At 36.1% G+C, this 14,962-nt stretch overlaps 1 protein-coding gene across 1 annotated transcript in view; it reads right to left on the bottom strand.

Annotated features, from left to right (window-relative positions):
• trpc4a (transient receptor potential cation channel, subfamily C, member 4a) overlaps nucleotides 1–14,962 on the bottom strand; it is a 28,521-nt gene that overhangs the window by 5,089 nt on the left and 8,470 nt on the right. The window contains 7 exon segments of the mRNA XM_028032170.1: nucleotides 397–518; nucleotides 609–809; nucleotides 903–1,042; nucleotides 1,802–2,147; nucleotides 9,001–9,201; nucleotides 10,014–10,190; nucleotides 10,462–10,602. Coding sequence (XP_027887971.1) covers nucleotides 397–518; nucleotides 609–809; nucleotides 903–1,042; nucleotides 1,802–2,147; nucleotides 9,001–9,201; nucleotides 10,014–10,190; nucleotides 10,462–10,602 — 1,328 coding nt within the window.

The raw sequence follows: 14,962 nt of genomic DNA, 5'->3' as shown, positions 1-14,962 counted from the left end.
TCAATTTTGAAGATCCATCACTGCTTTTCATATTGATTTAGGCCTGGACTTTGATCACTAACATGAACATCAGTCAAATGACTTTTTGTTGGTATATGTCTACTTTGAACTTTGGGGCTGTAACATGCTGTAACAGGTAGTACATAATGCATTGTCATTTTAAGTAATAATTTAAGAACTTAAACATACCACAGAAACTTTGCAGCATGACTCAGGGTTCAAACAAGTTTAATCATCCTTTGCATCCGCCATAATCAACTGCAGCCCGGCTTTCTGTTGCTGTTCTCTTAGCAACAGAAAGCCTTTCACATATTTTCATCTCAGTAACAGTTTACACAAGAAAAAGTCATTTTCTATAACACTGTTTTTCACAGCATCACACATGCAGTAACTCACGTGGAGAAAGCATTGTTCTGCTCTACACAGCGGATCCCTTTGCATTTTCCTTTCTCTTCTGAAGCTTTTGTCTCATAGTAAAAGTACAGCTGGTTAAGCCCATTAGCGAAGGCCAGGAGAACCTGAAGAAAGAGCAAATGTCAAATGTCCTGTCCCACTGTGCACATCTACTGCAGACCTCCTGTTTATCTGGAAGCATTTGTTGGGTTTACCAGACAGTAAATAAAAAGGAACTTCAGAATATCCAGTAGCATTCGGCCGAGTGAGATCTGCAGAGGCCCCAGATGGGAATTAGCGGTGAAGAGGGAGATGAGGCGCAGGGAACTGAATATGTTTGCAATGGCAAACACTGCCTCAGCTACTAAAGTTGGGTGCCACATTTCCCACTGGTTCCTGGGTTTAGTACCACTGTACTAAATAGGGAAGAAGAAAGGATGGAATATGAAATGAAGCACAAAAGATAACTCACACTGACAGTTTTACTGCCCTTCATAGACCATCATTACCTTGGTGTAGGCTACAATCTTGAGGGATATAGTGGCCAGGTAAAGAGAGTTCATGACAAAGTCCATCAAGTTCCACCAGTCATGGACGTAGTCCTGGAAACCACCGTCCCACATTTGTTTAATCTCTGCCCAAATAAATCCTAGGAAAAGACATAAAATTGATAAAATATTTGACTGACAGACTGAGGTATGTAAGGGAATGAAAGTAGAAGATTTATTGATGAAATACTTTGCTTCACAAAAGTATCCATATCCCTTTAGTTTTTATAATCTTACCACATTATAATCTGAAACTTGAAGAAAATTTATTGCAGTTTTATGTGTTGAATCAATATGAATTTAGTTAAAGAGAAAGTTATTTTAAAAAAAAAAAGAACTTGCAAAGTATGATGTCCATTTGTATTCAACCCCATTTACTCCGATTTCTTTAAATCATGGGTGTCCAGCTCCAGTCCTCGAAGGTCAGTTTCATGCCAGTTTTAGACATCTCTACTCCAACACACCCAATTCAAATGGGCCATCTATGTCCATCAACATGTCAAAGTCCAAAGATTAAAATGTAACTTTATGGCAAATATGTAAAATGTTTTTTGTGGGGGATAACTGGCACTCAGTAGTGTTTTCACCCTGACAACAGCATTGGGAATCTGTGGCCAGAACAGAAACATGATGGTCAGAAATGATCTCCATACAATTTGTCAGTTTCTAAGCTATTTTGTGAGGAAGAATAGGCCAAAATAAGAATCTAGAAGACTTGGAAGCATAATTAGAGTGATAGCTGCTTCTATTATCAAAGTCACTGAAATTTGTTTTTGTGAAGTCATAAAAATTAGTTCAAAGGGCACTGGCTGTTTCAGTCAGTGCTTTTGCACCAGGTGATCATTCTATACGATACTCACCCAGCACCCATGGTAGTATCATCCACTCTACAGTGGTCGGTGGAGGGCCCTGTCGGTCTTGCCTGTCTTGTTCTGTGGTGACAATATGCTGGGAGGCAAGCAGCAGCAGGAACAGAAAGGTCAGGTACGATGCAGTGTGGCAGATAAACTTGATGAAGGGCTTGCGGATGAAGAGGCCATAGCGACTCTTGGGTACGATGAGGTAACAAAGGGCAAAAACAGGATAGAGGAGGCCAATAAAGACACAGGTGATAAATTTTCCTGCCCACTGGCGCCGCCTCCACCCAGGAAACTCATCGTACCACCTCGAGGCCAGGAGCTGCTGACAGTTTGGCTGAGCCACAAACTAACAAAAATGAGAAAAAAAGGGGAGGGTTATAAATATTAAATGTAAGATTTTTTTCTCATTTACAGACATGAAAGGTGTCTCAGAGGATTTTTTTCATACATTATGCCAACGTAAGACTGCAGCATGTAAGCCTGTAATGAGAAAGCTTTCTCTCGTAGGTTGTTTTTCTGGTTTCCCATAATATAATGACCTAATATCCGTGTGCCAAAATTAGCAACTCTAGCAAACTTGAGCAACAAATGAAGGAGTGGGAAGTGTGAGTGAAGTGAAAACAGTAAAGTGCTGGTCATCCACATTCAAATTTAAAAATGTTGCACTATTCAGATAAATGAAGCTGTAATCTCTACTTTCTGTAAATATAATCTCTGCTCACAGAAGTCTATGCACTCATCCACAGGAGCATACAATATTTTTTTTTTTTTCAAAGGCTAAAAATATGTCATTTTCTTTTGTTCCCTTGCTCTCATTTTGTGTGCTGTACATATATTTACATATACATTCTGTTCTGCATTTTGAATGCTTGCAAGGACTGCTCTAAGCTGCTTTTTATATTGACAGCAGGTCATATTTTATTCTTATTTTATCTTGTCTACATTGCTACTCAGTGGTGGATGTTGTGTGTCTTGTCTCTATGCTGCTGTAACTGCGAAATAATTCCCCTGCTGGGATGAATAAAGTAATTCTATTCTGTTCTATTCTATTCTATTCTATTCTATTCTATTGTTGTGTAGCAGTGCTTTAAATACAAGACTACAAAGTAAAAGATTTGAAATTAAATGTCTTCTTGATATGGGTTTAAATCTTATTATGAATCAGAAACAAAAGGTAGACAGTCATTTCTAAAGGTACTGCATGAGTCCTGCATGGGCTAAAATACTTATATGCAAGTATTTATATAAATGCATACAATATTGTAAAATATTATGCTGGGTATTTATATCAAAGTGTTGACAAACCCTGGTGGTTTCCAATTCATTAATTCTGCAGCTTTGTTTCCATGGGAACCACAGACCCCTTTATCTGTGTTGGGGCATGGGGCTTATGTTCCTCTGCTTCAACAATACTGGTGCAAACCATGACATGGAAAGGGAGAAATGGTGTTTGAAAATACACCAGTTTTATGAAAAAACGAGACTATGTGCAGTCTACAGTAAGGCCAATTTTAAGATGAAAAGAAATGTTAAAAAAAAAGAAAAGAGGAAAGACCAGCAGGTTCCTTTTAATCACCCATCTCCTTTTACATAAGTCACATAACAACCTCATTAACTTGCACCCAATGTCTGAAAGAGACAGCTGACTCTTGCAATGGAGACCATTAGGTCAGAAAGTTATTAAATAAAATTGTGTTCTGTATCTTTAAAAACAGCTGTATTCCATCTGAATTAAAGACAAGGGTAAGTGTTAGTGGCAAAAGGGAATCTGAATTCATAATTATATGGTTGATTTTTAGATGCTGTTAGGCATTTTCATAAGTTATTATTCCACGTCAAGTCTCAAGTCTCTAATAACCAGAATATTCCCACACTGAATGCAAATCATGTATTCTGCCTATAGCACTGCACAGCTATGCTTTGTATATAAAAATCATCTATCATTAACCTTTTACTGCTTTTCAAAAATAAATGATCAGTGATTTGTTTAAACTAAAAATGTAATATGAAAACTATGTTTAAGGGAAAAATAGAAGACATACATAAATACTTCTATTTGTCACTCTGTTTTAAGTGCTTTATTGCTAGATTTCTTGCAAAAGGGAAAAGATGTTTGCTATAAAGTATTTTGTTCTTAAACAAAGTGAAGTAATTTAATACAGAACTCAGTTTAAGATTTGATGTGTGGCCAGTGTGAACATGGTTTTCATAAATCACCCCTGTTTGGCTAATAAATGTAATACAACCCTAAATAGAAAAATCTCTACAATTCTGTCTACGTTTTACTGCAAATGGTTGCTCAGTGAAAGTAAAAAATAAGAGAAGGTATGAATTAACTATCAACTCTTTTTACCGTCAGGTATTGTCATGAAATATTAACGAGCAGCCGTAAATGCTCCACATAACATTACCATAGCAATCAGTTATTTGCATACACGTCAACAATTAAGAGTGGACAAGAACCATTTACTCAAAAGATTTGCACTTACCTGTTCACTTTTAGCTCCATTTACTTAAGACGGACTGTTTATTAGAGCTCAAGTCTGAATTGAGTCTAGAGTCTTCAGAGAACAAGTTCTAGTCAGGAAAACGTAGACGTCAGAATTAACTTGGACTTAAATGCAATTAGAGAGTAAGTTGCAGGCTACAGTTAGCATTTCTGACTCAGGTGTATCAATTCTTGCCATTTTCTAAGAAGTGTGTTTCAGATTCTAGATAGAGAAGAAAAGTGTCCAAGGTAGATTTTACGTAGATTGATATAATCAGTGATTTGATCCAAATATATCAATCAGAAATGATTCAGTAAACAGTAATCATACCATGAAGGGAGGACATTTTGAATAGAGAGAGAACTACTTTTCCATTTCAGCTCTAAAAATCTTGTGTCCCCAGTGAGAGAAAGTCTAAACAAGGCAAACAACCATGTGATAGCAACCTTTCTTTTGCCTGTGACAGTGACTTAGAAAAGTGTGCTGCAGTAAAGTGCCATATTTGCCTGAGGTGGCTGTTTCGCACAACTCAAGTCCAGTTGAAAAACCGCCTCTTCACAAAGCACCTCTCGACTGTTGTCTGTCTGTAAGTGCTCACAAAAAAATTGCTTTTGCTGTGTAGGTGCAGATGCTTTCAACTTAGTAAGGACAAGTTTACCTGCAGCTCTCCAGACATAGTCTGTCTAAACCTTCTTACTTCACTTTTAAAGACAAACAGTGAAAATAATATTTTTTTATTTCCAAAGCGCTACCATAGAGATGTAGATGAAAGCCAGGTGTATTCATTTTGGAAACCAACAGGCATAATTTGGTATAAATAAGTTGTTATCATTATGAAAGATATTTTTGTTAAAATCATAATGTACATGCTTCAGTTTCTTCATGCTTTTTGGAGTTGCATATCACCTCTTTAAGGTGGAGTATTATGTAAATTCAACTATTTTGAGTATGACATGGCTCTATGCATGGAACATACATAATAAAGCTACTTTAATACAGTAGATCAAGAATATTTTGGTTATGTGAAAATGAGTAAAAAATGTCCTTGAAATGCATGCATTTGGAAACATTTTAGAATTTACCTTTTAGGGACATTTCCTAGTTCGAACCCAAAAAGTCACTTCAGTATAAATTAATTGGTGGGACTCACAGAGTCCACACTCTTCCAAGCTGAAATTAATGTGAATCTTAACATTTCTTTCTCATTTTCTCTCCATCAAGGCTTTTGCTCACTGAAACTCAATAAGATTTGTTTTGTAAAACTCTTCAAGCTAAATTACTTTTACATTTCTAAGATAAAATTGTCTAAATACTAAGCACGCATTCTGTGGCATAAGGGATTATTAGTTCAGTCTAATTTCATAATAAGGAGTTTTCAACACTCAGTGAAAATTGTGATGTGTGTGCAACTGTGTTTTCATAAGTAAATTATGTGTGTTTCTTCACCCTGCATGAACATTTCTCAGTAGCCCCAACTTCTGGACACAGCCTGTCTTGATTGCACAGTCTTATAAGGTAAACTTAAAAATGTAGATTGAAATGTTGCAATTTTCTAATATGTTATTGTTGTAACGTTTTGAAGATCAGAAAATCTACACACATTATTGAAACAAAATCTTAGCCTGAGGGTGTTCAAATGTTTTCAAGGATAATCATGAGTAGGTATATTGTACATTTGTATATAATGTAATGTATTTGATCTGTAATACATTCAGTAAAAATGGTCAGTGTACAAACATATACATATTGTTCATTTATTCTTATTTTATTTCCCCATAAAGCTTAATATTTATAGTTTACGTCCATTCACTGTAAATGCACTTTTGAATTTAAAATGCAAATCCCTTTGTGCACACAATCTTGGTCAAAAAATTATTCTGATGCTGAAAAAGTCCAATGCATTTATCAGAACTAATGAGCTCAATATTAATCATGAAATAATTGAAATTTAAAAGTGTGTTCTAAATGTAATTTCACTTGTATTTTAGCTCTTTACTGGGATCACTGATTTGTTATGCGGAAATGTTCTGCATCAAAACCCTAACACTAACCTAGCTTTAATGGCTCCATAATTGTTGTTTAAAGCTTTTAAAATGCTGAAACACTTAATTGCAGTTTTTATAAAAAATCACAAGAGGGCAACATTAAACTATAGCATATAAAACTGATAACATTCTTCTCAGTGCCTCAGGTTATTTTAGGTATTAAATAGAAAACTAATTTTATTCCTACTTGGATTTTTGAATGCTCACCAGCCTTCTTTGCTAGTGTAACAATAACCAGTCCACAGAAAAACCCTTAAGCATGTTGGGGAATGGATGCAATAATATTTATCTGATTTGACCTCCCGCTGAAAGAAGCACAGAGTGTTGTGGGAGCTTAGTTACTCCTGTGGAGATTTGTCTTCAGATAATTATGAAATGCCTTTCTAAACCCCAGGATCAAACCAGCAGTAAGATAAACAAAAAAAATGTTGTTCATTTAAAAATACAAAAAAAAAACACAAAACAATAATACAGACTAAAAATACAAAACAACTCCATTCTGTGTCCTCAGTGCACACAGAGCAAGGGTTAATTGGCACCGATGTCCATTTTGAGAATTGCCAGTCATGATCACTGCCACACTTATAAAGCATCTGCAATATAAAATAAATATCTCACATTCAGACTGTGTCATGCCAATTCTAAGTGTTTCTATATTTGTCTGGAAAATTGGTGAAAGATAAGACAAAAGATCAAAAAGGGAGGGAAAATGCTCTTTTCAAGAATAAATGAGTCAATTTAAGCTCGACTAAGAGTCCGCCCTTGATGTGTCAGAGGGCCAAACCCCCTATTTGCTGGGTATATGGGGCATTGAAGGAACAAAAAAATCTGTAGGCGGACCTTTCTTCATTGTGTGTCAAAAAGTGTTGGGGGTTAGAGGAGGTTATGCACACAGATGATATTGTTCTCAGGAAACAGCTGCACAAAATGTTGCCTTTAGGCCATTTTTTAGTTCATTCAGTATTTCTAATCTAGGCATGTCTGAGATCAAAACCTTTCATGCTCCACAAACTGCCTTCTTCAGCAAGGAGAATACAAAGGAAATAGGCTTTTTAAAATGTGAAACAGAAGAAAATCTTTTTGTTTGCACACAAACTGGAACTGTACTGAAATATGCTGTAAGCTCAACTAAAAGTAAGTTGCATCAACACAGACAGTAAAAAATCCTGGTGCAAAAATAGTAATTCCACAACAGGCTCTAAGTGTACACACTGTCAACAAGAACAATATATGTGATCTTATTGAAGTTAGCATGGTTTAAATCAACATATTTAAAAACTCCTATTGGGATAAAATATATGTCACTTTCAAAAATCAGAAAGTGAGACTATGAGTTCCAGAATGTGTTTTATGAGTAAGTAAAGTTGACCACATTTGAAGTCAATGCTATAGAAGAGCATACTGGCACATATTTAATGTCATTAATACCCACCTGACACATTTGTGCCAGGTCACAGGGAAAAAGTCTCCTTGCAATTTGCAGAAGAGCTGTATTGCCTTGAACAGAGATATTTGTCAAGAGATCCATTAGGATGACAGGGCATTGTCTTCCATCACAACCACCTGCACATGAGCCAATTGATTTCTTTTTGTCAGCAACTGCACTCATCTTCAAGTGTATGTGTGCTTCTGTAAATGTGTGCGCACATGTTAATTATGCAATATAATGTGGAAGAAGCAGTCGTAAATTAAGACTCCTCCAAAAAGTGCATCTGGTCTGTCAGCCAGACAGAGCTCCCAGGAAAGAAAAGCAAAGTGAAATTCAAATTGCCCCTGGGAGTAATGTTCTTGCTTCTTCATCATTTTTGCTTCACCTTTATAGTCAGCTAAACTTTTCTGCACTAGAATATCCATTTAGCACATTTTATTGCCTTCAGCCTTCCCCTAACTTTGTAAGTGCATCAAGAATTCTGCTTCCCACATCCATTCTCCTTTATACTGTGAACAATCAGAACATTAATAGTAAGGTACCATGCAAAAAATCTTTCACTTTCAATGTAATGAATATGTAAAGTACAAATTTAGAGAATAAGCAATGTTTGCAATTCACTTGATTGTTAAGCACAGTTTTTAAGGCACCTCTCTATCATTTACTGTGCAATAAGTTTAAATGTTTTTACACTTTCAGAATTGATATAGTTTTTGTCTTTTCTTATTGTCAAATTGAACATGAAAGACAGTTGTGGTTTGACATACAGTCAGGTAAAAACGTACATCAACTCTTCAGCTCTTTAAATAATTATGTTCTTAAAATGAATCTTCGTGTTTCAGTGTATTTTGTTGAAGGTCCCAGAAAGCTCTTTGATCTTATCATGGTGTGCACCTTAGGTCAACTGTCAGGAGCACACCAAGCTAAATCTGTGAGATTTAAAAAGAGGAAAAAAACTCCAAAATGATGATTAAAGAAGTTCCACCTGATTTTTTATGACCATGTGCAATTTTAGCCATTTCAAATGCAATTAAATGTGTGAATGTCCTAATTTATTCCTAAAAATTGTGCATATTACAGTGATGCCAAAATCAGCATCTGTATTAAACAAGCAATCACTTCTGTTGTCTCTTCGCTCCATTCCCTGAAGCTTGTTTTGATCAGTACTATAAAATAAATCACTCAGGTCAACCAAAAAGAAAAGTCTCTTAGTGACAGTTTTATGTGTCAGCATACCTCTTTTTGATGGTACTTGATTGCTAGTTTGAGTCTTGCAAGGTCATTATTGCCTTCCTCTTCCAGTAAGTTGGCATCGTCTCTATAGTTCAGGATCATTTCCAGCTCTCTGGAGCTCCTTGTTTGGTCCAGGAGGTCTTTAGCAAACTGTTTACACTGCTGAGACAGCTCCTCATACTCAGATTTGAACTCATTCTCCACCTAAAAAAGCCAGATAAAGAATAAATACAAAATACAAATATGACCCAAAATAAAAGCTAATATAAGTTAATATAAAAACAAATTAAAAAGGAATTTTGTGAACCCGAAAGGACTGATTGCAAATTAAACTTTAATGCTGTGTGATTCAGAATGGAAAACTGGTTTCCTCTAACCACAATATTATCTGTTATATTTTAGATTTAAATTTCTTCTTTAGGCACTAAAAATGTCAGTTATTTAAAATTACAGATGAGCTTTTGTTTCAGAAAATTATCTTTTCATATTTTTTGTTAATAAATGTACATTTTTAAATGCATTAATTAACCCTGCTTCTGTCACTGCAATCTTTCTAATACACCTTATCCTCACCACTTTAAAACATTTGACTTGTTCTTATTATTATAATTTGCTTAAATCTGTCAACTCTATCAAGATGATGAATCCTTTTTTCACATTTTCACAAGTCCCAATATAAAGCATCAAAGTATTATGATAAATAAATAAGCATTATCTATCACCCCATGTGATAAACCAACACAGTATGGCTTTTAAACATTTTTTTTTGGTAAGAAATCCAAAATTGAAAAGTGTGGTATGCATTTCATTTCATACGCTTTTACTTCAGTAACAGTACATTTTTCCCAGTGCCTTCCAAAAATACAATTCACAGGCAATTGTTTTTCAGATAATGTGATTCGGAAAGGACACATGGTTAATTAATGAGCATGCTGCCAATATATCAAGTCTTTAAAGTCTAATTTTAGTACCATGTGTCTCAGCTCAGCAAACAGCTGTCTCTCTCCTCTCCTCACCTTGCTGAGCTCCTGCAGCTCCCAGCTGAGCCTGAATGCAGTGAGAAAGGGATCTTCGCTGGAGAGGGCAATTAGAGAGGGACTCGAAAGCGCTTTGTAGATGTTGAGACGAGACCGAGAGTGCCGGAGGCTGTCCACATCTGAACTAGACACACACTCCACACAGTTGCAGCGCACCTGCAAGATCAAACAAATCGTGGCCACATTTTAATGAGGCTTCCCTGTGTTTAGTCATGGATCATGTTCCCATGTAGCAAAGCAAGCACTGAATTAATCAAATCTGCTAAGCACTGTAATGTCTGTAATATTTAGACATTGCAGCGTGCTCCTGGCCTTTTAATTCATCTGCACATTTTGCAATAAATTCCACCTTAACGATACAGTTGGTATGTATTAAAGATAAAATATACAGTTTCCAACATGATTCAAAGATACATATTTCACTTACCTCATGTGGCTGTGGCATAGACACGCCTTTCTGCACCAGAAGCTTGATAATTTCATAGTTATTGGTGTGTGCAGCAAGAATGATGGGAGTGATGTCAGGGGTGAAGTCAGAAAACTGCTTGTCCAATAAGATAGGGGGAACCTTTCAGGAGAGAGGAGGAAAAAAATCCCTCAGTCTCACACACATGTCAACAGAAACTTTTCAAGCAGCACACAAGGCCATCGACTGTGAAGCCAGTTAATCTGATTAGAGTTGTTTTGTTACCTCCTGGATAGGTCATCAGTGCACTCTTTGAGTATTTATAGTGGGATGGCAACTTGCAGGAAGGTTCACCACTTTTCCATGTTTCCTCCATTTGTGGATAATGGCTTTGTTACTCTTTCTAGGCTGGCAGATGTGTATGACTTTATATTTTGTTGAATGTCTTTACCTTGGATTTTGAAATCCTTTAGATGCTTCTTTTTGTCTGTCAAGTTCTTTCAACAACAGGTTTAAACATTTAATAAATGTTTGTACTATGCTTTCTAGCATAACACCATTTGACAAGACATTTTTTACTCAATGGAATAATCATTTGACAAGACAATTTTCATTTAGTTAGGTTGCCTTTGATGATAAATTGTGTGTGGTTTTGTGAATAATTTCAATGTAACACAAAACCCAAAATAAAACTTCTTATGGGAGAAAATAATTTCTCAGGGCATCTTTGGCCAACAAGATGAGAAAAATGTCCTCTGTATTAAAATGGTGAATTAAGTATGAGACTGCACACTTAATTGGAGTGCCGTCTCCAATTAAGTAGGAATTTCTGTATCTTTCATATTTCAGAGGAAAATATGCTCAGAGAAAATCTCCTCCAACCTATACCTATTGTCACGTACTGCAGCTAAGCCCTTTTAGATCCAGTTCATGTCATTCAGGGGAACAAGTGGGTAACAGTGAGTTGCCCCTTTTGATACTTTTAATTGTAGGTCTATTATCTGATTCACTGATGGAAAAAAAGGAAGTTATTCAGAGAAATGTGAGATGGGTAAAGATTTTAACTTGAGGCAGACTCATGACAGATGGAAAAGAAGAGGTCAGAGTTCCAGTGAGGAAACATTACCAAGATGAATTTTAAAATAGGTTGGAAGATATCAGTTTTTCTCTGCTGCTTCAAAAAGCTATAGGGAAACTGAGAAAAATGGATTTGATGTGTGACAACAACTGTAAAAATGAAATTTTCCAGCTTCAAGGAAGCATAATTTGATTTAGAACCAGATCTAAGAACTTTATTTTCTTAAAAAATAAAGTTGTGGCAGGTGAATATTGTGCCTCACAACTTTTGTTGTTCTGCATGAGTTCAATAACTAGAAATCCAGCTGTGCTAGTATAAAATGGGGAAATGTTTTACCCCTTCTTGTTTGGTAAAAAGATTTCAGCTATTCAACAGATTGGGGGCTCCCTTGAAGTATTTTTGGACTTCAAAGCACCAGATTTTGACTGATCCAGACTGCACCAGTTTATTTTATTATAAAGACCCGCTGCTTTAATATATGCAGAAAATAGTCTGATGTTATCATGCAGGATGGTGGTAAATGTCACTGTGCAGTGGTTCTAACCTGCGAATATTATTCAGCATTAATAGCATTTTTGCAGATGCACAAATTCCCTATGAAGTGCACTAATGCGCCCACATTTCGTTAAGGGTGCTGACTTTTGAACTTTTTCAAGATTTAATTTGTCGGATAACTACAAAGTCTTTTTCTTGCTTATGCTATAAATGTTGCAGCATCCATAAAAAAGTTTATTGCACACCAAATAAATTTCATCCTGTTTTTTCCTGCATTAATGTGCTGCACTCCAGGTACCTCTGCCAGACAAAGTTAGTAAGACATAAAGATATCTTTGTAATATATTTACTAATATTTATTGAATAAATAATATGAGGATTAATCAAACTTAGTCATTTTAATTGTTGGTTTTCTAGTTAACTATGGAACTAGGTCTGTTAAATACATAATACAACAACAGTCAAGCTTAGACTTTTTTTCTGTTTTGCTTTATTGTCTTTGCTGAAAATTTACACAATCCCTAAAACTGCACATAGCCCATTGATTGAGAAATAATATATATGTAACCTTCCTATTTAATTTCTTAAAGTCACAGAGAGCCATTGCAGTGCATCATAAGGCTACGGAGCAGCAGGTTGGAGAGCTGTGCTCCAATGTTTCTACGGACAAAAGACCTAATTAAAGAAGCATTTGGGCTCATTTCCTGTTTTTTCTGCCTCTGATGGATTTTTTTCACTCAGAAAACTTCTGAAGAGAAAAATCTCATTGGAGTTTTTGTTGTGAAGACTTTTGCAAACTGACTTCTGAGTGAGCATCTTAATACTTCTGAAAATTTTTTACCTAATTTAAAAATTGTGAATTTTGTTCATGGAAAGCAACTTTAATGTAGGCATTGACACACTGCTTAATAAAGTTTCTCATGGGAGAGAAACGTCCTGAAACTTCACAGGTGATTTAAATACCTGTCAGGTGTCAAATACCTATGGAAGCACCTCACCAACAACCTTTGGTGAAGTAACAGCACATCATCAAAAAGCCTCATTAGTGGTTGTGTTTCCTGAGCAACCTGTAGGGGAAATTGGTGGTCACAGGAACAATCATCTCCTTCTGGAGGTGTGTTGTGGGAAGCCGTCTGACCTCTAGCACCACTGTGTGGTGTAATAGCTGAACACTGCTACAGCAACGTGAACTGCAGCAGGAGGTAAAATTTGCTTACAACAGAAGAAACAAGGACAAGGTAGACACTATCCAAGACCTCACCCACTCTGTACATGAAATTTCTGCTCTCATCTCCTCAGTAGGAGGCGTAATGAGTAAGCACATCCACCCAGAATTAGTGTCTTTTCCCGTCATGGTTTTAATAAAGCTCTCTTTACTGTCACATAAGAGTCTAAAGAAGGACCACATTGATGCTACCACTCACTCACCCTGCTACATACTGTATGTATAAAAGATAAAACATATTTGTCTGTCACACTAAAATATAGAAGTTTGTATTTTATGTTCTTCAGTAAAACTCATACATGGCCAGAGAGGGAGAAAGGGGAGTAAAATGGGTACTTGAGCCCTTTGCTCTTGATGTCCAATGTAAGCTTTTAAGTGTTTTTTTTTGCATGTATCCATTTTTTTCATTTATTGACTTAACTATATAGCATTCTCAATGTAGCATATCTTGAATTCTAGTTCTGCTGTAAATACAATTTAGAAATAAAAAGAAATCAACCATGCTGCAAAGTTAGCCATTTATTAGTCTGACTTAAACGGTCAGATTTTACTTGAATCTTTTCCTATAATTTGTCTTTTTACTATGTTAAATTTCATTCTCCAATATACTTTCTCAAATTTTTACCTGCAGGAACCTTTTTTGCAAGGATATAATTGTCAACCCAGACAACTCTATGAAATCACTCCTGAATCCTTCTCTTGCTCGCCACCTCTTTCCAGGACAGGTTGGTTGCTTCCTTTATTTTTTGTGACATAGATATAAACTCAAAGAAGAATGTATTGAATGGCTGACTAATAAATCTTCTTCATACAGAGATTATACTGAGAGCCAGACAGGTAAAGTGAAAAGGTAAGACATGGAACAAAGACCCTGAGCAACATCCAAAGAAAATATTTAAGACCATTTAAATAAAAAATAAAATGTTTAGAAGTAACTTTATCATGGAGACACTAATTACTGGTATGGTTTACCCCAATAGTCTTCACTTTGTCAGGTGGCACAGGGCCATTTTTGAGAGTCTTCCCATTTCGCAGAGGAGGATGATCTAATAAGCCACAGCATAGACTCTGTTTTCCACGTGGGAGGAGGACGGACTTCAAATCGTGAACATCAAACAGCCCTGGCATGTGCCCAAGCACGGACCAGGAGGCGCGCAAACTGAAAGATGTGAAGTTATGATAATTGTGGAGAAAGCAGATGAAACCAGAACCCACTCCTCTGTGTTATGCATATCTGTTGGTCTCATTAAAATGAAGCAGCCACCATCAGCAAATTGATAAAACATGCAACAATAGCATCTGCAAGAGCTCAGTATCTGTGCCACTTTTAGTTTTCACTGAGCTCTATTTCGAGCCTCCCTGCTGGTTTTCACATGTCATCCCACAACATCACAAACATTTAGATAATGCTGAAAGAAAATGGGACACTGAGCAGTTCAGGTTTTGCATTGCAATGTGGAAAACAAAGCTGGAGGCTGTAAATCAGGAAAGCATGACTATGCTCACTTTACATTTTGCTCCTTCCTGACGTAATGGTGTTTAAATTAAACAAAGCTGTAAAAAAGAAGGGAAAAACAACCACAAGGTGCCTTGTGATTCTGAAACAATAAGTTCAAGTGTGCCACTAACAGATGCTCATCTCTACTCACATGATAATTATGGAACTCCTTAAAGGGTGAATATTAGTACATTTTAGACCCATAAAATTAGTAAATATTAAGAAC

Source organism: Xiphophorus couchianus, chromosome 11 (assembly GCF_001444195.1).
Source record: "Xiphophorus couchianus chromosome 11, X_couchianus-1.0, whole genome shotgun sequence".
NCBI classification, from domain to species: domain Eukaryota; kingdom Metazoa; phylum Chordata; class Actinopteri; order Cyprinodontiformes; family Poeciliidae; genus Xiphophorus; species Xiphophorus couchianus.
This window is presented reverse-complemented; position numbering and strand designations above follow the sequence as displayed.